The 25,486-nt window shown below is 36.5% G+C and overlaps 1 protein-coding gene across 2 annotated transcripts in view; it reads right to left on the bottom strand.

The window, feature by feature from the left end:
- Positions 1-294: 294 nt before the first annotated feature.
- The window catches only part of ABCD3 (ATP binding cassette subfamily D member 3), a 76,882-nt gene continuing 51,690 nt past the window's right edge, over positions 295-25,486 (bottom strand). For both annotated transcript variants that reach the window (XM_045478354.1, XM_045478355.1), the window contains 15 exons: positions 24,363-24,505; positions 20,687-20,756; positions 18,573-18,642; positions 18,386-18,483; positions 18,178-18,269; positions 16,502-16,593; positions 16,345-16,420; positions 16,155-16,218; positions 10,157-10,234; positions 9,985-10,050; positions 9,799-9,888; positions 9,204-9,323; positions 6,780-6,884; positions 3,731-3,787; positions 295-1,765 (listed from right to left, as the gene is read on the bottom strand). In XM_045478354.1, coding sequence (XP_045334310.1) covers positions 1,688-1,765; positions 3,731-3,787; positions 6,780-6,884; positions 9,204-9,323; positions 9,799-9,888; positions 9,985-10,050; positions 10,157-10,234; positions 16,155-16,218; positions 16,345-16,420; positions 16,502-16,593; positions 18,178-18,269; positions 18,386-18,483; positions 18,573-18,642; positions 20,687-20,756; positions 24,363-24,505 — 1,299 coding nt within the window. In that variant the 3' untranslated portion in view covers positions 295-1,687. The remainder of the gene's footprint in view (positions 1,766-3,730; positions 3,788-6,779; positions 6,885-9,203; positions 9,324-9,798; positions 9,889-9,984; positions 10,051-10,156; positions 10,235-16,154; positions 16,219-16,344; positions 16,421-16,501; positions 16,594-18,177; positions 18,270-18,385; positions 18,484-18,572; positions 18,643-20,686; positions 20,757-24,362; positions 24,506-25,486) is intronic.

Raw genomic sequence — 25,486 nt, 5'->3', positions numbered from 1 at the left:
CTACATCCAATGTGGGGTTCAAACTCATGACCCCGAGGATCAAGAGTCACATGCTCTACTAACTGAGCCAGCCAGGTGCCCTGATACACTGAAGGTGTTATGGTGGTTTTTCTAAAAGAGAAATTCATTCTGTTAAAATCAAATTTAACAAAACTTTTTTAAAAGAGACATTGGGTGCTAAAAGAGATTTCTGAATGTCAATTTATTTTTGTGTTTTTCAAGTCAAGATTATATGAACTATGTATGAACTACCCAGTTTTTAGATAGCAGAATAAAAAGAACAAGCAAAGGTTGTACAGGATATCTGATTCTTTTTAATCTGAACAGAAAATAAGTAAGTATACAAGTTTGCCAAAGAGAGTGGTAAAAACTGAAAGTTATGTATTATGGAATCAGTACATCAAGTTTTACTTTGGTAGCCGGTGATTCTCATAGTTAATTCTGCAAAAAACCAAAATCGGTTATACAGAAATAAGAATATAAAACGCCCCTTTCTAAACCCTAGTTTGATAAAACTGATTTCATATCTAGCTTATTGATAATATTCATTTTCAGTTTTCCCTGTGCAAATAATACAAGTCATTAATGTGGTTTGGTGAGCTGAAATCAATTTCTCTTAGGATAGTTCAACATAATAACCCAAATATAAAAAAGCTATTCAAGATTCACAGAGATAAACCAGTGCCTAAGAAACATAATTCACCCATGTGCATAATCATTTATAACATATTTCTCCAACATAAAATCACGGTCAAAGACAGTGATAACATTGCATACTCAGTGCATTACTTCCTGTAGTGCATTCCTATGGCTCATCCGGAGTTTAATGCCGTGTAACCACCATACTTCTAATGAATGGGTTTCTACCATACACAAATCCATCCGATTCTTTTTAAAAATCTAACACTCTTAAAGACCTTGAGCTTGATATATAAGGACTTTGTGTTTTAATATCCCAAACATTGGGAAGATCAGGTGTGAAACATAGTAACCACCCCTTGTAAGCAAGACTGCACATAAATTTTTGTTATATCACCACAAAGAACCCTCAAAACGACTCAATACTGCAGATTGAGAGGGGCACATTTATGATTTAGCCAAAGAAAATTCAAATGGCTTTCCTGGAGTCAAATGTACCCCAAGACACATATACAAGGAATGAGTGTAGTGGTGGCAGCTAAAGAAATCTGCCACCGTGTAATAAATGCTATTATGCATTGATGTTGTACATTTTGATAATACACTGATTTGTTTCCCACTATCATGGAGCACAAGAAAATGAAACTCAAAACTATCTTGTTAGAACAGGATAAATGATGACCCCAGTTTTTAATAGGGTTCTTCACTGAAGGAAAAGATAGAGCCATCAAAGTCAAATTAGCTGACTTCAAATGGTTTACATCCCAGGATGAATCAGGTTACACTGATTTAAGCCCAATTTAATTTAGGCAGGTTTTTAACCACAAGAATAAGGACATTCTTAGTACATATTAATAATTAAACCAACATATACACAATTAGCAATCTCCTATATAATATTAATTGTAACAACTTGTTCTCAATCATTTCATAGCTAATTTGTTGCTTTGTTTAAAAACAAACAAGCTCAACTTTATTTTACAATGTACTGTATATTTCTAAGTGTGTTCTGTAATGAATTCATTGAAGCAGTACAGCTCTCTGGATTCTAAGAGCCAAACTCAACTGTATCTTCTGTTATCTGTTTGAATTCATAATTGCCTCTCCCATCCATATGCAGGTAGTACTGTAGGAAAGAAGCAGGGGAGAAAAATCAATGACTAAGAGAATTTCCTTTTTGTCAGCAATTTATGTAGAGGTTATTATGCAAGAGTACGATTGGGAATTACTTTAAGCTTTACTAAAACCGTCAAAAGTTTTATACACAGAAAGGTTATAAGACTAAATGAAAACGTCTTATCTTTTTTTAAAAATAGCAACAATATAATTCTGCTTGGAGTGGATATAGTACTTTCCTTTATGAGAACTAAAATACCAGAATTCCTTATTATCTTGAAGGAACCAAATGTATAAGCCTCCTACAAATCAGAATGCTTCTGTAACTCCACAAAAACAAGGATCTGATCTTGGTTGTGTAAAAACACACTGATCAACAGGGCAGTCTTGAATACTTCCTTTATCTGGTTTCCTGGATCAGTGTGGGACCTCTAACTTAAGGCTTTTGTTAGTTCTTGGTCTTAGCAGAGGAGGAAAAGAGCTATACAGAGTTCCTATATACCCTATTCACTGAAGACACTTAGGACGGCAGTTACAAAGGCTTCTGTTTTATTTAGTGGCTTTTTATTTACAGAAAGGACTTGTTTTTCCGTCTTCTATGTTGTTATTTCTTAGCTATTGTGGCCTCTGACATCGTAACGTGTCACCCCTCCTTCACATAATCACTTCTTGATGTTTTGCTTGTGTGCACCACCAGAAAAAGAGGGGAAATCAAGCCCAAGTCCTCTCACAGCTCTCTGGCTGTAATGTTTATGAACCCCTGAGAAAACACAAAGGCCTGGACATTTTTTAAACTGCTTTGTTATTCACTTTCTCACTTCATTCATGAAAAAATGGTCAAATTATGTCATAAGATCATAAAAGGAATCTTTAAAAGTCAAGCAGCTATACAGAATTCCATTATTTTTCACAAAACACTTTCATAGAGGCTATCTCTCTGATCCTCATGGTAATCTAGGAGACAGGAAGGCAAGGATAAGAAACTTTATTAATGAAGGAAGCAACTGATGCCAGAAACAGTGGTGCTTAAACCCAGGTTTTCTGACTTTAAATCCCATGCTCTTCATTTGATCATTTGTACACGATCACATAAACCATAAGGTTCTTGGGGGTAAAGACAGTACTCTGTATCCCTCAAGGACATTTATGTAGCCCAGTACTTGGTGAAAACGCTGCTCCATGAGGTATGTATTTTAAGGCACAAGATACCCTATACCATTGTTCTAATTTTTCTCAAACCCGTTCTTCTACCTAAAATGTATCATTTAGGAAGAAAAAGAAGGAAGAAAGAGAAAAAGAAAGTAGGGAGGGAGGGAAAATGAATCAACAGGGTTTAGTTTGGGGTGTGATCACCTTACATCAAGAGCTGAAAAGAACTGCCACACCGAGAATGGCTCTGCTTAAGCACCAGAATAAATAGGGTATTGTACCAGTGCAAACCTCACGCAATCTCTGTGTAAATTATAGCGACTACTTAATGATTCTATTTTGTTACAGTGCAATGGTAAACATAGCCGACATTATTCAGTTTCCCCTTTATAGCCATGATCTCACTAAAAATTTCCCTAAACCTTCTGCCATCTAATCCTCGAGACTCTTTCCCCTCCTGCCAATACTGGGTAGTGAGAAAAACTTTACTTAGCAATAGCTGTGATAAGGGTGTGTAAATTTTAGTCAGTTATTATACAACAGTCATTTATAAAAACAGAGAACCACAAGTGGTTTTCTAGTATCTCTCAAATACAACGAAGGCTTGTTTATATGTATTAGAACTTTTAAAACTGACAACTACAATAATATTTAAGAAAAACCGATTTTATTTTATATACCTGAAATAGAATCACCTTTTGTACTTCAAGGTATGTATTTAAAAGGGAACATACACCAAGAAATCTAAAAGCATATAACCACCTGAATGCACATATTTAAATAAGATAAAATTCCCCTATACCATTCAATGTTAAGAAATACAAACCTCATGGTGTTTCCAAAGAGACTTTCTATGTGACACAGTAAAGAGAGTGATGCCGACCTAATAGAAAGAAAATGATTTAGGCTTACATCAATAACAGAGAATCACAAATTAAAGTAGTATATATTTTTAAGCTATTAAAATGACTGTCTTCAGAAGCTATAGTTAAAAATCAATGTGAAAGAGAAAAAATTACAATGGACGCCAATGTTCAAGGTAACGCAAAGTACTGACCATTGACCACATAACAAAAACAAACAAGTATCAATAAAGTCTTTAAAAATAAAAAAACAACAGGTACTAGCATTAAGTATACTATTTTGTATGGAGCAGAAAATATACATCCCAACACATTTCCTATTTTACTGCGAAAAATATATGAAAAGGGTACAAGAACAGTTAAAATAGCAAAAGGTCAAAATCAGGAAAATTAAATCTATATAATAGAGTGTTGTCTACAGTACATCTGTTTTTCAAATACAGGATCATAATCCTTTATTGGAACCCCTGTTTTGGAATAGGTCTTGGAATTCAGATTTTGGAAAAGTAGTAGTATCATCACCGGAGGGTTCTGGGAAAGAATTCTGTAATTAAACACATGAATGTTTCTGTGGAAGCATGTAAGAACACTGACATTGAGACGTCTAAGAGTTTAAATATCTTTTGTTAGTTCAGGCAAGGTTTGGTTACCCAGTTGAGCTTGCTGCAAAATAATGAAAAATCTTGTGGTTTTAAAAGGTTATTGGTTTTCATTTTTTTATTTTGTTTTTAATTTTTTTTGAGAGAGAAGGAGCAAGAGAGCAGAGCAAGCGTGAGCATGAGTGGGGGAGAGGTAGAAGGGGAGGGAGAGAGGGAGGGAAGGAGAGAGGGAGAGGAGAGAGGGAGGGAAGGAGAGAGGGAGGGAAGGAGAGAGGGAGAGAGAGAGAGAGAACAAGAGCAAGAGAGAGAGAATATCTTAAGCAGGCTCCACATCCAGCTCAGAGACCAACATGGGAGTGGGGCGGGGGGAGGCTCAATCCCCCCACCCTGGGATCATGACCTGAGCTAAAATCAAGAGTCAGATGCTTAACCAACTGAGCCACCCAGGCGCCCCAAAAAGCTTATTGGTTTTTAAACTGTATATAAAGATTTAGACTGTAATAAAGATTAAAAACAAAACACTAATCAATATAACTACAGATGCTTTGGATCAGTAGTTCTCAACTGGGGACGGGAGGATTTTTATCCCTTAGAGGACACTTGGCAATGTCGTGGAGACATTCTTGATTGTCACAACTGAGAGAGCTACTGGCATCTAATGAATGGAGGTCAGAGATGCTGCCAAATATCCTATAACGCAAAGGAGAGCCCCCCACAACTAAGGATTATCCAGGCCAAAATGTCAGAAGAGTGGTGACTGAGAAACTCTGCTCTAGATCATGGTTTCCTAAAATGGATCTCTCAAGGCTGACAGAGATAAATGCCAGAATATCCAGAAAATTCCATCATGAGTTCTAATTTTATTTTCATTTTGATAATTTTTTAAAAATTAGCCTAAGTACATTCCGGATCATTTCAACATGAGATTTAAGTGCCCAAGTCTGGATTTATACTTCTGCTGGTACCAAGTGATTACTTAAAGTGACAGCACTTAAAACTTTTAATGTGCCATGACTTTGGGTGTCGTGTGGAAAGGTTCTCAAATTGGTCAGAAACTGCATGACAAAATAAGTTACTAATAAAATACATTTCAGTGGTACAACATTTATTTAATCTTGGAGAGCTCACTTCAGAAATTATTTATTCTTATGATTCCACAATAATTGGATCAGATCTCAACTTAATGAAAGCATTCTTTTCGTTAGAATTGCTGAAGATACATAAACAAAATTCAAAATATAAGATCTGGACCTCAGACTGTATCTTTCCATAATTAAATCCTAAACCAGTGGTTTGGTTTCAGCAAAACAGTATTTAGAGGTCTCTTTAATGTTACCAAATTGAAACTCTGTTTTGTCTGTACTTAATTTGTGAATTTACTAGTTTTGTGGCTGTAAATCAGCTCTAAGTTCAAGGGGCTCATACTTGATTTCATACTTATACATATTCAATTGCTGTTATAGTAGTATAAGTTAAATTATCAACTGGGAGTCCCATAAGAATTTTTTTCTTTTAAATGGAATCTATGCTTTATAGGAGAATCACATCTTATGTGGGGACTTACAGCCTACAACTAGATGTAAGGGGAAGTCGCATGGTCAAAACTACCAGCCTCTAAATCACTGATCAAATGGACTATACCTATAAATACCTCCAATACCTATAAATCTGAAAGTTTATATGAACAAATACATAGAGAAATTATAAATGACTGAAACGGATTCAAGAATAGAAAACAAACCATTACAGAAATAAAATCAGTAATGAAAATCTTCCTACAAAGATGAATGTAGCACATGCATTCCTTTGTCATCATGCCAATGCTTCTCAAACCTTAATGTGCATTTGAGAATTTTGTTAAAATGTGGACTCTGACTTGGTAGGGCCAGAGAGTCTGCATCCTAACAAGTTCCCGGGAGATGCTGCTGCTGCTAGTACCAACACTGATGGGTAGGAATTCACACTGTAAATATGCGATATGACCTTTTATATGTACTATAAACCCCCAAAGAACAGCTACAACTTGTTAAAAGACTCCTGTACTTCGTTTACTTACACAATGCTGCGAATGGTTAGGATATACTGCTAGTAACCACTCAATAGTTACTTAAAGAAAAGGCTACCAAAAGAAACTTTGGTAAGAAAGTTGGAAGTAAGTTTAAATATACTATTTGTTTCAAATCTAAGATACGGCTAAAGAATTATATACAGAAATCATTTACAATTCTTTTTCTTTTATTCATATCTACTAATTATCATTTGAAATCTTGATTACAGTGGATACATCCTTCTTTGATAGTAATTTCGTTACTTAATAACTTGAAATCTTCTCTTTGGACAGATATTTCGCTGGACACAGAGTACACAGAGAAGAATGACACAAACCCTAAAACTGAGAACCTAAAGTGCTTACCTTTCGACAATGACTGTAAATGTAGCCTTCCACATCCACACTCACAGCACTTGTGCATTCATCCAAAATGGCAAACTGGGGTTTATGATAAAATAACCTTGCCATCTGAAGCACAGAAAGAAATATTTTGTGTAATCACAACATGCAAAAACTAGTAAGCTCAACTAGATTTACACTTAGTCTTGTAAAAGAAGTACAAAAATTATTTTAACTCAAAAAATGTTTTCCCAAAACAGAAACAATATCAAAAAACCTGTTTTTACTGTCTTCCCAAACAAAGGGGAAAATGTAACACATGGGAAATACTGTTAAGAGTTCATCAAAACATTTAAGATGTGATGTGAAATGAAGTTGAGTTTTAAACCATCAGAGAAAGTTCTCTAAACAAGATTAGAGGGTATATATTGTAACCAAATCTTGGAATTCAGACTCTAGATGGCTCAAGTGCAAATATGTGTTTACTTCTAAATATTCTGTTACCTTAGTCATGGCAATTGATATTAAGCTGCCAATTACTATTTCCACCAATTATTTTTGAGTGCCCCCGTTTTATATCCCTGAGGTCAGTACTGGGTGTGCTCATTTTTTAAAGGCTCCGCAAATTTTTTAAGTAAAAATTAACATCAAGATCATTACAGCTTCCATTTCTTTGATTGGCAAAAATGCTGAACATTTGCTCATTTATTTTCCATACGTATTTTATTTTCTGGGAATTATTTACCCTGATCCTTTGTCTAACAGATATTCCAACTGGTCATCAGCCCCCAACAACGATCGCCATGTTGCAAGACCAATGGACACTTTTCCATCCTTACCCAATTTATCTTCTCTGCTACATGCAACTCAGATGACCACTTCCTCCTTCTTGAGAAAGTAACAGTGAAACCATAGTCTTAACGTTTCTTCTCACTTCTTAGGCTGCTTCCTCAGTTTCTTTTCCAGCATTTTCTTTTCTGCTGGACCACTAAATGTTGGGGTTCCTCAGGGCCAATTCCTAAGTCCTCTCCTCTTTTTCCTACATTGTCTGAGTGATCTCATTGAATCTCATTATCTCAAGTATTATTTACATTTGTAAACTCTCAATATGTATCTCTTGCCCATCCTTCTCTTCTAATTACGAGACTGATATATAAATATTCCTCTTTGATATTTCTACTTAGTTATCTGATTTTCCCCTTAAAATCCATTCATGTACTCCACCCCCATCTTAAACATTTCAGCAAATCACACTATCAAACAGCTGCTCAACCTAGAAGGCCATGAGTCCTCCTTGATCTTTCCCTTCTTCTCCTTCCTTCCACATTCCACATTGACTTATCCCTCCATCTTCTTTGAAGTCATGGTAACAAGAATTTAAATTTGCTCTACTGACTTGCAGTTATTTCTATAGTCATCTACTAAATTGACTCCAGAAACCCCAATCACTTCAAATTCTCACTCCTACCACCCAATTTCCATTTTGAGTGTGGCTGACATCTCTTTTCTTTTGTTTATGACTCATTCTTCACTCTATCAATTAATCTTATGCTATAGTACTAGCCAGACAAATCACTATTAAGTTCATATAGAATGGGTATGTTTTGGGAAAAATAATATGCAGTATCAGGGAATAGGAGGCAACAGAAAAGGGAGAATAGAATCTAAAGATAATGAGTAAGCAATTCAGCAATAAGCCATTTCTTTTACTGTTTTTCCTTAGCCACAGTTCTAATTTCCACAAGGTTAACACACTGGAAAAAAAATTCCTCTGGATCTGCGCAAACTATGGTATGCATGTTAGAAAATGACTCTTTAAAAGTTATCCCTCTTAACAGATACTCAAGGTATCACTCTTAATATGCAGTGTCCTGTAGTCAAGTTTGATCAGGAATAAATTTAGACAATCACAAAATTAAAACAGTTCCTTGCAAACCCTTCTTCATATTAGGAAAATGTAAGAAATCTAAATAATTTTGGGTAGCAGATACTGAGCCCTGAAACCAGGACACACATAATGGTAGAGGGAAGGGCAGGAACAGAATAAAGTGGGAACAAAGTTAGAGTGGATGATTTCTACTACCTTCTGATATTTCAGAAAGAACAGCTTCAGTGAGAGGTCAACAGGAAAAAGATATAAGACATCTTGGGCTACCATATAACCCAGGATCAATGTGATGGAAAGTTTCCCCAACTTTAATTAATCCCCAATGAATTAATAGTAATATAATTAGAAAATTTATGGATTTTTCAGACTTCTAAATGTACATGCAAGTTATATATTTTCAAGCATTTCTATTATCATTTAAACTAATCCATTCAACAATACTTGCTAAATAAAAGATTAAGATAAAACTATGCGCCTTGATTAATCAAAATATTGGACTGTAAGAGTGACCCTAAGCAATCAGTTGCCCTGTCATGCAATGTAGTCCAAGAATAACTTACCGCCATTCTTTGTTTCTCTCCACCACTGAGGACATCCATCCAATCCTGAACACTGTCCCAGCCTCCTTCACGTTCAAGGATATGACCCAACTGGACATTATCTAAGTATTCCTTTAGTACCTTTCAGCAAAATGATTAAAGATTAAATCACACTTAATGTAAACCAACATTCTCTAGCTTGCTTTATTTTTTAAACTAGAATTGCTGTAATTCTACTGCCAATATTACTTAAAGGGGCACATTTCACAAAAGAATGTGACACAAAGATAGCCCTAAATCCTTTACTTCCTATCTATGCTAACTTTGACATATGTGGTAGCTTAAAGAGAATAACACTATTGCATATAATTAAAAGATAAGGGCAATGAAAAAAAAAAAGTAATAGTTTAAAGACAAGGTTAAATTCACCAAACCATATTTAAGCAAAGTAGTTAACATCTTACCTCAACTTGGAAAGTTATAATTAATGACAAGGTTTTAGAAGGCTTTTCAGGCTAGGATAAACTACCTGGCAGTTAAAATGCTTTAACTGATTAAGATAAAGAATCTGATATGGGGGATTTCCAGTAGGTCTAGTCCATAAGCATTTCCTTACTAGGTCAGATATCCCCTTCCTTTTCTGATCTTCTCTTCCATCGGGATATATCACTTGGTCTCGAAGTGTTCCAAGGGTCATATAAGGTCTCTGATAGTGGCAGAGCAAAAATCATTATAAGTGAATTCTTTAAAAATAAATGAAAAGATCTTTAAATCAAAGATTACAAAATAAACAAGGTCTTACCTGAGGAACATAGAATAACTTTCCTCTCTCAGGTTTAGTTAGACGTCCTCCAAAAAGAGGCCATAACTATAAAAGGAAAAGGAAGGGGGAGAGGAGCAATTATAAATTTCACCATGTAGTAGATTGTATGGCAAAACAAGACTACAATATCTTGAGGCCAATTTGTACTTACTTCGCCAAGAACACGGAAAAGTGAGCTCTTCCCACAGCCATTTGGACCACAAATTAAAACATTGGCCCCAGATCGAACCTGAAAATCAGTCCATGAATTAATAGGGAATATATACTCAGTGAACATTTCTTTTGAGTCAATTTGTTCTTTGCTAACGATAAGCTTTCTAGTTTGTCTATAAATGTGATAATAGGCAGAAGCAGTGGAGGGTTTGGTTGACCTTTCATTTTTGTTTACTGTCAATATTTACTCACTTTTTTTCATTTAAAAGTCAATGACTGCAGCTTATAAATTTTGAGAATTCTTGAAAACAAGTATGTGTGTATATGTTTAAAAAAAAAGCAATCATACTATGTATGTTCTATATGTTATTATTTAATAATATATCACAAATTCTAAGTCAGTATACTCAGATTCCTCCCATTCTATTTTTTAAATGCCTACAGTGTATTCCATTCTAAGAATGCACCCTGATTTATTTAACTACCTCCTTTTTGTTAGGTCTTTTGCATTTTGCTTTGCTCTTTTAGATAATACTGCAATGAACTGGAATCAGTGAGTGAATTTATGCATTGGTGAGAAATGTTTCTATACAGATCAGATTCTTAGAAGTATATACGCATTATTAATATTTACAAGTGCCACCAAATCGCTCTGCAATGATGTAAAGTTAAATGAAAAAAAAGTAATCAAGAGTGGTTAAGTTCTGAGCTTATGGTCTCATATAAGTGTTAATCAACCCTGTGAAGAATCAGAAACCTGGGTTAGAATTTCAGCTCACATTACAGAGCAATGTATCACAGCAGGAAAGGAGACAACAAAGGTATGAGTTACTCTAGCTGTGGAACCTGCCTTTGACAAATTTTTTTAACTGTTGAGGCCTTATGTTCTTATTACTTAATTGAATGAATACTTATAGAATGCTCAGTGTCAGGTTCTGCTTTAGGTAATGGAGCTATACTAATGAATAAAAAACAAAACAAACAAAACCTGCCCGTACCAGTTTACATTCTAGTGGGAGAGACATGAGATAAAGAATACACACAATAAATGAATAAACTAAATAGTATCTTAGAAAATAAGTGCTATGGAAAAAAATATATACCAAGGTAAGGAAATTTGGAAGCGGTTAGGGGAGGTTACGTTTTTAAGGTGGCCAGACCAGGACTCATTGGAAATGACAACTGGGCAACTTTCAAAGGAGTAAATTAGGAGTTTATCTAGAGGAAGACTACTCTAGCCTAACCCTACCCACAAAAAGCTGGTTCAAAGGCACTGAAGCAGGAATGTACGTATCCTTGTCAAAAAACAGAAAAGAGGTTGAGAAAACTGAGAGGGAGGAAGGAGTAGTAGGAAAAGAGCTGAGAGAAGTAACAGGTTGGTGGAAAGCAGTGCAGGCAAATCCTACAGGGCACTGGGAGCCACTGAAAGGACTGCCTTTTACTCTGATGAAACACAGAGCCGTCAGCATTAGCCACAACAGCCAAAGGTGGCAGCAACCCAGAAGGATGAAGGGATAAACAAAATGTAGACTATACGTACAATGGAATAGGATTCAGCCTTGAAAAGGAAGGACATTCTGACATGTGCTACAACATGGATGAAACTTCAAGAAATAAGCTAGACACAAAAGGACAACTGCTGTATGATTCCACTTATACTAGGTCCCTAGAATAGTCATATCCGTAAAGTAGAATAGTAGTTACCAGGGGTTGGGGAGAGTGGGAAATGAGGAATTATTGTTTAATGGGTCCAGAGTTTCTGTTGGTTACGATAAAAATTTGTGGAGATGGTTAGTGGTGATGGCTGCACAACACTGTAAATGAACTTAATGGCATTGAACTGTTTACAAAAAAATGGTTAAAAGAGTCAATTTTACGTTATGTGCATTTTGCCACAATAAAAAAATTTAATGGTAGAAAGGGATAAATTGTACGTTATGTATATTTTACCACAGTAACAAAAGAATGAGCTTCTTTTTAAAAATGGTTGAGAGGGGCGCCTGGGTGGCGCAGTCGGTTAAGCGTCCGACTTCAGCCAGGTCACGATCTCGCGGTCCGGGAGTTCGAGCCCCACGTCAGGCTCTGGGCTGATGGCTCAGAGCCTGGAGCCTGTTTCCGATTCTGTGTCTCCCTCTCTCTCTGCCCCTCCCCCGTTCATGCTCTGTCTCTCTCTGTCCCAAAAATAAATAAAAACGTTGAAAAAAAAAAAAAATTAAAAATGGTTGAGAATGACTAGCCTACCACATAACTGATCTACAATAAAAGACCACATCTTATGTACTTCAGTGTTAGAGAATGAACTATACTGAATGATTTTTCCAGAAAAATGAACTATCCCATTTTCCGAGAAATTATTTTTAAAGAATCTTTTTGATGGACTTCCTAAGGAATTACCTATTACCTTTTCCTGTGAAACTGAATATAGTGAATATTTCTGATTATATATAATAATTTTACTTTACTATAATGGTGATTCCTTAGGAGCTCCTAAAGTTCAGGGCTGTTAATTAAATGGTTCCCCACTACTACGCTTTGAGTCATATCAATCATGTAGACCTTATTCTGTTCCTAACTGTTCATTGTGGTTTTCACTGATATCCAATATTTCTCCACTCTATTTGGTGCAATATGCCAGGAAATCCAAAAACCAAATTTATAATGACATGTAAAAATAATAATTAGACTTACAGACATCTGTAAGCACTCTCTTATGCCCAAATGTCTTGGATTCAGCCATAACTTTACCCCCATGGCTTTTGGTAATGGTGGGCAAACTTCCGATTATGACTCAGTCATGATAAGCCAGCGATAATTTTTCCATGGTAAAGATTTATAAAAATGTCCCCCCACCCCAGCTTAAATGAAGACTAAAACACAAGGGTAACTTTCACTTATGGCCTTTTATAGTTCGAAGTTCTTAATAACACTATAATTACTGAGGTTCCAGCATCAGTTTAAGGGGTCAACAAGTGCTCTGTACCACTATATTTTACCAATAAAATATTCCCCCAGATATAAGACTTCATCAAAAACAGTTATACACATAAATATGATTTAAGTAAAAAAGAGAATATACAAAAGTATGCTGCTTATGAAGATTCACAGGCTTCTTCAAACATTATAAATGTGCCTTACTAAAAAAGTAAAAATCTGAGTAACTTACAAAGTACTATTTTAATGCCTACATTATAATCCACAAGTCTTTAATCTCTGAGGGTCTCTTCAGTCTACATCTGAATGGATAAATACATCTGTGGTGGGGGAGTTTATAAAGGAATGAGGGATAAAATCTCCTATCCTAAAGAGATATATATTATCTTGTCATTAGGTGACCCAAAAGACAAAATAATCATAAAGCATTAAACATTTATTTTTTTGGTGGCCAAGTCTGTTTTATTATGCCTCTTTTCAGGAGAAAGGAATCCTTATTTTCAAGTAAGCCAAATGGGTAGAAAATAACTAAAGGTTACAAAGAAGTAAAGGATGTTTGTTAAATAAAGGAAGGCTACATTAAGGAAAATGACAGAAATAAAGGAGAAAAAGCCAAGTCTAACTTAAAACACCTAACTCAGAGAGAGAGAGAAGAGGAATATATTACACTAGGCCCAAAGAGCACAAGTCAAAGAAACAGTTTCCATTGGAAGAGAAAACAAAATAAGAATCAACAGGAGAGATCACAGGTCCTACGAAACATGGTCACAAAGTAAAACACAAGCAGGGGCATAACTAGGGACTCAAAAGACTTTCCAAGGGAAACCAAAATAAGAGCAAAAAGTAATGGTCTTTCTGAGACTATAAAAGTGAAGCTATAGGGACTAGCCAGAAGTTTATTAAATCCAAACATAGGGACTTTAAAAAGAAGGGCTTCAGGACTAAAAGGAGAGTGACACCTTTAGCATGATACCCATGTGACAAAGTAGGTAATACCTCAGACAATAATCGGGATCTTTTCTATTCCGTGTATCTGTACGTATAGATCCCAAATCCATTCTCACTATGCTTAATCAAGTATACATCTGTAATGTTGGTATAATCTATTTCTGCATCAAGACAAAGTGAGGGAAAGTAGGAGAAAGGGCCAAGAGGATTCTTCACTGGAGAAATCCCATGGCCCTCCTTCACCCTGGTGTAACAAAAATGGGGTTCTGAGCTCTTCTTTATCCCTGAAATCAAGCCAGGTAGGTGGCTACCTACTATGCCAAGGGAGCACACCACAATGACTGGCACACCAAGAATTAAATGAGACACTTCTGGGATACTTGGGAGTCATTCATTATCTACCAATTATATTTACACTTTCCCTATGTATTCTTGTGTTTCCTGGCTTGAAAATAAATATGGTAATATATAATACTCATTGTCAAATAAGTTCAAAGTACTTTGCATAGCTAACATTTTTCATTTTTATAGTTCCTTAAAAAGAAAGTGGGGATGTACTTAAAAAATATACATTACTAAGAGGAACAAAATCGAAGACTTGCTGAAGATTATAACAATTGCAAAACAAATCCAGTAATGATACTTATTTTATCAACTATCAGATATTTCTTTTTTATTATTATTTTAATGTTTATTTATTTTTGAGAGGGAGAGAGAGAGAAAGTGAGGGGCAGGGAGGGACAGAGAGAGGGAGACACAGAATCTGAAGCAGGTTCCAGGCTCTGAGCTGACAGCTCAGAGCCCAACGCAGGGCTTGAACTCACGAACCATGAGATCATGACCTGAGCCACAGTCAGACACTTAACCGACTGAGCCACCCAGGGGCCCCAACTATCAGACATTTCTAAAGTGAAAGTAGTTGAAAAGACGTTCCACATAAGACAAATTATAGAAGGCCACTCATGTAGGCATGTGGAGAAGAATTCTAGAGCTGTGCTGTCCAATATGGTAGCCACTAGGTCAGTCACGTGTAGCTATTTAAGATCTAACTTATTAAAATTAAATTTTAAGTGTGGCTACTATATTGGACAAAGCAAACATGGCACATTTCCATCACTGCAGACGGTTCAATGGGACAGTGTTGTTCTAGAGAAATGATATCTAGACCTCGGGAGACAGCCTCCATGATAGGAATTTGTTACTAATCAACAAGATTTTCAGATCTGAACTATTCATAAAGTCGTAACGGATATATAACCTAATAGTTATAGTTCCTCAGGTCTGGGAATGTCTTATAAATCACAAAACTACGCATCTTTGCTTCTTCTTTTTAATGGCATCTGCTATATTCCCATTTGATTAACAGACCACACTGACTCAGCAGCACTATTCACTTGGCATGAGATGTTACTGCAGTGCTACTGTGCTGCTCTTCCATGTTTCCAGTTATAACAAATTCTGTATTTTGTTTGTATAGATATAGACCCTCCTGCACGGTCAAAACAATACCAAACCATAGTTTTTTTTAACTTAGAATAAAATTATATTGCATGTTTAAATATTCATTCCTCACCAGAGATTACAAGTAACTATACCTTCTATCGCTTTCTTGAGACAGACTTCATTTGCAAAAGATATTTTCATAGTAATATAGGAAACTTTAAAGTTCTGACAATTAAGAAAAATAGATTTCTAAGTGTTTCAAAGACTTACTTTTTAAAACAATTTTGCGGATTCAGAGACTAAGACAAGCCTTACAGTTATTTTAAATATTCATTGGGGCGCCTGGGTGGCGCAGTCGGTTAAGCGTCCGACTTCAGCCAGGTCACGATCTCGCGGTCCGGGAGTTCGAGCCCCGCGTCAGGCTCTGGGCAGATGGCTCAGAGCCTGGAGCCTGTTTCCGATTCTGTGTCTCCCTCTCTCTCTGCCCCTCCCCCGTTCATGCTCTGTCTCTCTCTGTCCCAAAAATAAATAAACGTTGAAAAAAAAAAAAAAAAAATTTAAAAAAAAAAAAAAAAAAAATAAAAAAAAAAAAAAAAATAAATATTCAGAAAACAGTTTTCCATTTCACATTCTGAATCTGATCTAAGCTTTTATACAATCATTTAAAAACTTACTTCAAAATTAAGGTCTCGAATCAAGATATCTCCATTTGGCGTTGCTAAAGGAACATGATCAAATCTACAGAGGAAATTGATAAAAAAAATTAAAATTTTACATTAAATACTAAGCAAATGCAGCTGAAAGAGCAAGGCTATTATGCAGTTAGCAAATGTTTATGGTGCTAAAGAACTTTTCAATACATACTTTATAATGTTATCAGCATTGAAGATCTCTCCAGCACCAGGTATCAAGGGAATGACTTGTGTTCCTTCTTCAATACCTTAAGTGGAAAATAAGTATTAAAGCACCACATTATGTCAGCCAAAATTTAAACTACATGGCTTAGTGCATTCATATTTACCCCTTTCCTGTTGTGAGACCATGGTGCGTTCATATTTGCCTTGATTTAAATCCTTTAGTACTTGCATTAATTCTGTAATCCGAGCAGTAAAACTAAAAAAAAAACACACACAAAAAAGTCCTAATGAAAACTCCAAAGGCCATCATATCTCTATTATTTTTGTTATTTATTTGAGATGTAACGACATATGACATTGTGTAACTTCAAAACTTATTCAAACTGAACTCAAGTTTCCAAAATTATAATTTAGTTTAAATGAAATAACCTAAAAGAAGAAGTCTTATCATCAGAAAGTATGAGTGCTAATAGTGTATGCATGCTTTATTATGTTTCAGTAGGACAACAGGAACAGGATAAGGGAAGAGGTTTCATAGGATCCCCACCTCAACACATAGTTACTTCTTTTAACAGGTGAGACAAGAAAGTTGTATGCCACTAGAATTTTAAGGAAGTTTCTAGTAGATACTAGACTAGTAGACTAAGGACTAGTACTAGTGCATTCCTTAGACATAGGAAGCATGAACTGAGTTCCTGCTAGAATGAGCTACAATGCCAAGTATATAGTTAGCTTCTCCGTCTGAGGAAGGCATTTATTACAAGTATGCCAAAATGCCTGCTACCTTCCTATAAACATGGACAAATACGGAAGATTCCTCTCTTTCCTACTTCAAAAGGGAGAAAAAATGAAGTGTTAATATTAGCTGGAAATCACTGTGGCAATAGAGAGAAATCAAAGCTAACGCCAAGACATTGAGGAAATAAAAATAACATGATGGTCAAAGAGAAAGCAATCTGCATCAAAGAATCAAAAGAGTGAAAATCAAGCAGAAACCTTCCAAAGGAACAGAAGCATCCCATCTACCATGAACCATAAAGACATGAGAAAAGTTATTAATAAGCAGGAAGAGTGTCCGCATTCTCAAGAGAAACAGACTCCTCATAGCAGTAGACAATCTCCTCTATCTTGCAATGAAGCCCTAAACTGCCATAGAAGATAAGGAAGAATAAAGAAGAAACATGCGGATGGGTCACAGGTCTGGGAAGGATCCGATGTGATCCAATTTCTTCAGAAGTACTTTTTACATGATGGTGTTTTTTACACCATACCAAGCCCTTTATATTAGAGCTTAAAATACTGAAATATTTAATTCCATTTTATGGTCTAAGAACAATTTCACCTAACAGTATGACCATATTTACAACTGCAGCCACAGACACCACGAAGTGACTTTTTACTTTTTACCCATTAAAATCAACTTCATCTGTGTTTATCCTTTGCTAGGTTGCCAGTAACAAGACCTATAGGGAAAAAAAGTACAGAGGAGGACAAAAAAGTTCAAATGCGAAAATTCTCTTCATTAACTTAATTTTCTGTAAATTAAGAAAAGATTGCCATGACTTAACATTTTCCAACTTATCGAATACTAGTGTCCGTAGAGCAGACAGCTTGAGAACCACTAACCTGGTTGAAGGCTCAAAACAGCTGTCTTAAGCAAACATGAAAAGTTTACTATCAGAGAAAAATCTTCTTTAAAGGTCCTAAATCAGCTTCCAGGAGTAGTAAAACGGGACTTCGTTGCCCCTTATCTAAACCTCAACTGGGCACAATCATTAAGTATTACACAGTTTTAAAACTTCTCTGCAACTGTTTGTTCATCATTACTAATCTTACTTACCCGGCCAATCTCGTCATCTCACGGCCAGCCAAAACTATCCGACCCAGAGCTTGAGACATTCGCAAAAGCATTCTTCCACTTTGGTAGTAATCCTTAAAAAGAAATAAATATTGGTTTTCACTTATGTTTCTAAGACTAAAAAGCAGCTTTTATTTGTTTTTATATTGAAATTTTCCATTTATTATGACAACGGTTACTAATACTTTACCTCTAGAAGTTCTGAATGTGTACTCTTGACATGTCGAGGATGAGACAAATCTAGGAAAGGACGACTGACAACCAGGTAACCGACAACAGTGGCAAGATCTGACACAAAACAGTTAGGATTGAAACATTAATAACACTTCACTTTTTCCACAAATCTCATTCCACTATCCATTTTAAAGCATACTTACATTTGGCAATTATGCTATCAATGAAGCCCATAGAAAACCGAAACAAAATGAAATTATGTAGGTGCTCCACCTGGCAGAAGCAAAAACAAAAATATATATATTTTGTACGTATATAAAAATATGAATCTACCCTAAAAATAAAAAAATTATAAGATTTATTCCATGAATATTTAGAGTGCCTACGATCTCTGATTACACTGTACATCACAATTTCTTGAGCACAGTGCTGATCACAGAGTAGATGCCACACAAATACTCTATGAAACCATTTTTATGCAAACAGAATGGAAATCACATATAAATGATAATGTGGTATTATTTGCACATAATATTGTATTCAGAATATGGTCAGATACATATATGCTGAAAATGATCAATAACTAAAACAACAACAACAAAACAGAAGGATGAGCTAATTTAGGTAAAACACTAGCTGCTTAGATTGGCACTCAGTGCTTTGCTTTAGTTGGAGACATCTGGTCTATGCTTTCTCTAAGAATCATATTACACTCTATCTGAACCAAGTGCTAATGTAATCAATGCTGCACAGCCCTAGTCTGTAGCTTTAATCTCAGTTAAATGCAGTACCTTAAAATAACAAATCTAAAAATGTTTTGTATTCTGCCTTTTTATCAGATTATTCAAGGCCCTCCATGATCTGGCACTGGGCTCTATCCTAAATTTAATCTAAGCTGCTTCTCCTCTCTGAGTTCCAGAAATACTGGTTCCTCAAACATGTTCCTGTCTTAAGGCTTTCCTTCTGTTGTTCTCTTGGCCAGGAATACCACCTTCCTTGATATTTCTATTCTGTGACTAACTTACTCACTCCATGCATGTCAGGGTGGCTTACTACCTCTTGTGAAAGTACCATGACTGGAACATTTATTCACCAAGTGCCATGTGTTATATGCTATGCTCAATGCTGGAGATACAACAGTGAATAAAACAGACAAGGTCCCTGAGCTCATGGAGTTTACATCCTCATGAAAGAGACAAACTAGAAAACAAATAAGATAAATATAAATTGCAATATATGCTTTTAAAGAAACAGATCGTTAAATCAGGAAGGCCATTTCACATAGACTAACCAGAGAAGGCAAGGGCACAATAAGCTGTTAACTTTGGGGCTAAAATCTAAGGATAAGAATAAGCAAGCCATGTAAAGAGTGAGCTGGTGAACAGCAGCAGTTCCCTGGAAAATTACCCTAAATGCATTTTATCAGTAAGCACTATCAAAGTTCAGTCACGTTAAATATAAGTAAGGCAAAAATCCAATTTCTGAAATAAGGAATTTAAAAGGAGTTTCCTTAACCTTTTTAAATCACTTCAAATATACACTTAATTTCACAAACTTCCACTTAAATGTAAGCTCCTCACAGGCAGGATTTTGTATGTCACGTCCACAATATTACCAGCACCTGGAACAAGCATGGGCACCTAGATGGCACTCAGTATCTTTTAAATGAATGAATAAAATTCCTTGAATTCAAATTTTCCAAATGGCAAGAAAAGAACTGATGTATGTACAGTTTTCACAAGAAACAATGTTTGGAACCCTAAATCAAGTGTCAACCAACTATATGGCCCAAAGTACAAATGCAGCCTGCCACGTATTTTTGTAAATAAAGTATTACTGGAACACAGTCACACCCACTCATTTACATAGAGTGTAGAGTTACTTTTGAAGGGCAGAGCTGAATAGGTACAACACAGACCATACAGTCTAAGAAGCCTAAGCTACAGATCTACTATCTTGTCTTTTACAGAAACAGTTTGCCGACCCCTATTCTAACTAAATAATAATCATCATCATAATATCTTCAAGAATGCTACAGAAACCAAAGAATTTATCTCTAAATAAGACACCTGTGCATCTCTAAAAATACACTGACAATTATTTTAATAAATAAATAATGTTTGTAATGGGAGGCTTAATACACTAATAGGATAGTTTTTATTCTTATATTTTTTATGAAAACACAGCATAAAAATACTTCATAGCTGTTTAAAAATGAATAGCTTAAGGATTAAAGATATATACCTATAGATACAGATAATCACGGGCCAAAAATAATCTTTCCATAAATACACGAGCCTCAAGCATGTTATCTTACCAGTTTTCGGAAGACTGAGTGGATTGTCTGCTTTTCTCTCTTATTTCCATTGTAAAAGGCAATTTCTTCACTATTAAAGAAAATAATTTAGTAATTAATTTTAATATTATCTATGCCTGAAAAACAACTGAAATAGAGTATTTGATGACTGAATATTTTATTGATATGGACATTTAGGGGGTGCCTGGGTGGCTCAGCAGGTTAAGCATATGACTTCGGCTCAGGTCATGATCTCCTCACGATTTGTGGGTTCGAGACCCGCGTTGGGCTCTATGCTGATGGCTCAGAGCCTGGAGCCTGCTTCAGATTCTGTAGCTCCCTCTCTCTACCCCTTCCCCACTCATGCTCTGTCTCTGTCTCTCAAATATAAATAAACATTAAAAAAAAACTTCAGTGGACACTTAAGACTATAGGCTTAATGAGTGTGTCTTGCCACAGTTCTATGCTGGAGATCCTGCTCCAAGCTCAGCTGACCAGAGAGCACAGGAACACACACCTAACCGGATCACAGACTGAACTGCAGCCATATGTTGCATATGCCACCTGTAGCCTGGTTGGAAAAGATGTGCCGGGTGAATCCTCAGAAATTTAATTAATTTCTTTAATAAAAAATAAGAAGGAAGCTGCTATGATATATAGGAAAGCAGGGCTGGGACAGCCATTATAGATGACAAATGGAGTACAGACCCTACACACAGGAGGGAGAGGATAAATAACAGGTAGAAGAAGCTACTGAGCGATGCCATGACATGCAGCCTTTGAAAGACTGAAAAGCAAACCAACTCCAAATGATTTCACAGTGCCAGTTTCCAGGAGGCCCAGCTGAACAGTCATTCTTATTCTGGGAACCCCACCATTTCCTCACAACAACTCTCCTTTTCTTGAGCTGGACTGAATGGGTCCATAAGGGCCACAAGAATCTTGACTAGAAGAAGAAGGGCATTCTTACGGATGAAGAAAGGTTCAGTGCAGTTAAGGAAATCTGTTGTCATACAGCTAGCAAGTCAAGCAGATAAGACTGTAAACCATACCTGACCCTCAAGTCTAGTCTTCCCATACATCAGTATGATGTAAACATTCCCAGAAAAGTAGCTCTTACAGCAGAGAAAAGTAAAGATTTACACAGGAGCCTAGAGGGCAGAGTTGAAAAGCCTTCAATAAGCACCCAATATTTCCTTAAAGTCTCTTTTTCCCTTAAAAATTTATGTGAATTGCATATTCTACTCCAAAATGTACCTGCATTTTTCCCATTATAAAAACAAGGTAGCTCTTGCCTCAGCCCCTTCAAGTAAAATTAACTTCGTATAAAAATGAATCACGTTTGACCTGTGTTTCACCATTTCCTTGACACAATCATATAGAGCCCCAGGGTATCAGAGTTCCAGTTTAAAAACAATTCTATACCTATAATTCGTTTCTCGCTTCCTTCTACCTCCTCTGCACATTTAAGCCTATGGAGGAAGATAAAGTGAACATTCCACCGAGTCATTTTAGCCCCAGTCTAAAACCTGAAAGGGCAAAAACATCCTAGAATACTATGGCTGGGCATCTACCATTAATTCTCTTCCACATCCTTCTTCCTAAGAGAACTCCAATTTTCTTAGTTATCTATCTACAAGGAATGAGTTCCATTTGGTCTCAGGCAATCACTTTACTGTGACTGCTTCAGACATGGGTAAGTGATAATTCTGGTCAATGAGAGGTGAAACAAAGTCAGCCATGGGACTTCCGGGAAAGTTTTCCTGCTCTCGTGAAGAGATGGCCTGTTCTGATTTCTGGACTTTTTACAGGGGAGGAGTGCTGGTGACATCTGGAACTGCTTCGCCATCTTGTAATCACAAGAAAACTTAGGCTGAGGAAAAGAGGAACATACAAAGGAGGGCTGAGCCAAGAGAACATAAAAGAAGAGCCAGAGCCCTGATCATGCTGTGCCTGGAACAGGCATCTTATGAGTTCTTATGTCAAGTAGTAAATGTCCTTATTGTTACAGCCACCTGAATCAGGGTTTTCTGTTTCTTGTAAAAGAAAGCATTCTAGCTGATACCATCTTCCATTCACTTGGTAAATCACCTCTGTACTCAACCAATCATCTATTCCTCAGCCTCCCTACAGCACAAAATTCTATTTAACATTGGTACCATTTTAGCAATGCAAGGAAATAAAGGAAGAGGGAATTATTAAAAGAGTAATATTTTTAAAATATTTTTTAAGTTTATTTATTTATTTTGAGAGAGAGAGAGAGAGAGAGAGACAGAGAGAGAGAGAGAGAAAGCAGAGGAGGGGCAGAGAAAGAGAGGGACAAAGAGAGAATCCCAAGCAGGCTCCACACTGTCAGCACAGAGCCTGACCAGGGCTCAAGCCCACGAACCGTGAGATCATAACCTGAACTGAAGTCGAGTCAGACGCTTAACCAACTGAGCCACCCAGGTGCCCCTAAAAAAAGTATTCTGAATAAGTCTGTAAATGCTTATGGGGTACTAAATAAAGATCAGGATTCTCAAAATGAGGTAAGGTTGACAGATTAATACATACATACGTTAATACATGAGAAAATTTACTGAGTACAAACTACATATCAAAACCTGTGCTGGAAGCTTTGTATGTATTTCATATTTAATCCTCACAACAGCCCTATATTATCTATCATAAACAAGAAAAGTGAAGCTATAACTAACTTGCCGAAAGTTGTATAATATATAACTGGTAAATGGAGGAGGCAGATTTTGAAACTAGTCAGGCTGGCTCCAAAGCCTAATACTTTTTCTTCCTATTTTGGAAACTATCTGGAAAATAGGAAAATAGGAAAATAGAGACAGATGCAGGAAGACTGAATTACTAAGAATTCCAAACAGTCTCAAAAGTATTTGTGGATAAGCTGAGATAGAATTTTCCTTGAAGAAGTATTGTAAGTAAATCAGAATTTGAATTATATTTTGAGCATGTTTAAAGTGAAATGAACAGAAAATTAGTCAATAAAAGATATGAAGAGGTGAACCAAGGATACTACACAGTTAAGAAAAAGAGTTAGAAATGTGGAAGATTACTCTTGTATAAAACTGATTATCTTTCATAATGTATATTTTCAAAAGAGGGAAATTCACAAACACAATTTTAGTAACACTGTCTACCACACTTTTTGGAGTTAACTTATATGACATCAATATTCATAAAAACACATTTTTAATACTGCTAAATTCCTTCACTTTTTAATGATTATTATTATTTTTTTTTTTTTTAACATTTATTTATTTTTGGGACAGAGAGAGAGCATGAACGGGGGAGGGGCAGAGAGAGAGGGAAACACAGAATCGGAAACAGACTCCAGGCTCCGAGCCATCAGCCCAGAGCCCGACGCGGGGCTCGAACTCACGGACCGCGAGATCATGACCTGGCTGAAGTCGGACGCTTAACCGACTGCGCCACCCAGGCGCCCCTTAATGATTATTACTATTTTTTAATGTTTGTTTATTTTTGAGAGAGAGAGCGGGGGCAGAGGAAGGGCAGAAAGAGAGGGGGAGAGAGATCTAAAGCAGCCTCTGTGCTGACAGCACAGAGCCTGATGTGGGACTCGAACTCACGAACCACGAGATCATGACCTGAGCCAAAGTCGGACGCTTAACTGACTGGGTCACCCAGGTGCCCCACAGCTAAATTCCTTTAATACATTGCTCCTTACCTGTTGGTGATGAGCCGGGAATTAACGTATCTATACTCTCCCTCATACTTTTGCTCAGTTATTGTCATCTTACCAACGGGTCTTCTAAGTCGTGTTAGGAATAGCCCGGAAACAATCAAGTAGGCCATCATACTTGCTGGGCCCTATTATTATTGGAAGAGAGAATATACAAAGTTTAAGGATATCATAATACATTCACCGGATGCAACATGTACAATTTCTATAATTAGCTCCAGTGGCTTTGAGAAAAACTGCTCTTTTGGTTAATTTTTTCCCCTTAACTCTTTTTTGAGAAAGGACACACTGGGCATTTCATCCTTTTAACTACTCATCAACCCTTTTAACTACTCATCAACTCTTCCTCCAACACTGTACGCTCTCCTGAATTTGTTCACCCAAAAATTCCTAATTGCAGTCTACACTCTTCCTATAGCATCTAAAACTCTTCTGATGAAACTCTTCCTGATATTCCCTTAAGATTCCACAGAAAGTCTCAGACCTCTTTTTTTTGCCTTCTCCTGGAATGTTAATATTCCCTGAGGTTTCTTCCTTAGATCTCTTCTCCCAAATTTTTATCTCTACCCCCATCACTCTTAAGAATCCAAGACAATATCTCCAAGTAAGTACCATACACTTAACACCTCACTACTCTGTAGGGCCTCAAGCAAAGTCCCCCAAGCCAGCTCTAATTGCCCTTCCCTCTACATCTTGCCTGCAGCTGCCACAGCTTGTAACTTGGTGAGTCACCACATCACCCACTGACCAACCCAAGGGAGAAGCTTTAAGCTCACCTCTCCAAGTTCATCACAGGTACTCCCTCACTCCCACCTATATCGTATGTTCCGCCATGCTGAAAAAACAACTTCCTGAACACACCATTCAATGAAGTTGTTCTTATGCCTGGCAAACCTGACATATCTAATGGATGCCTACTCATCCTCCTCAGAGCAGCTCAAATATCACCTCCAATTCTTCCGGACACTAAAGATTTTATTCAAACTTCTGTTACTGAACTTAGCACTCGACCTTACAATAATCTGAATATCTATTCTTTTATTAGATTGTAAACCTTCTTCAGCAGGAACTGTGTCTTATTCATCTTTTTATCCTTACCACCTAACACA

This window comes from Leopardus geoffroyi, chromosome C1 (genome assembly GCF_018350155.1).
Source record: "Leopardus geoffroyi isolate Oge1 chromosome C1, O.geoffroyi_Oge1_pat1.0, whole genome shotgun sequence".
In the NCBI taxonomy this organism is placed as follows: domain Eukaryota; kingdom Metazoa; phylum Chordata; class Mammalia; order Carnivora; family Felidae; genus Leopardus; species Leopardus geoffroyi.
This window is presented reverse-complemented; position numbering and strand designations above follow the sequence as displayed.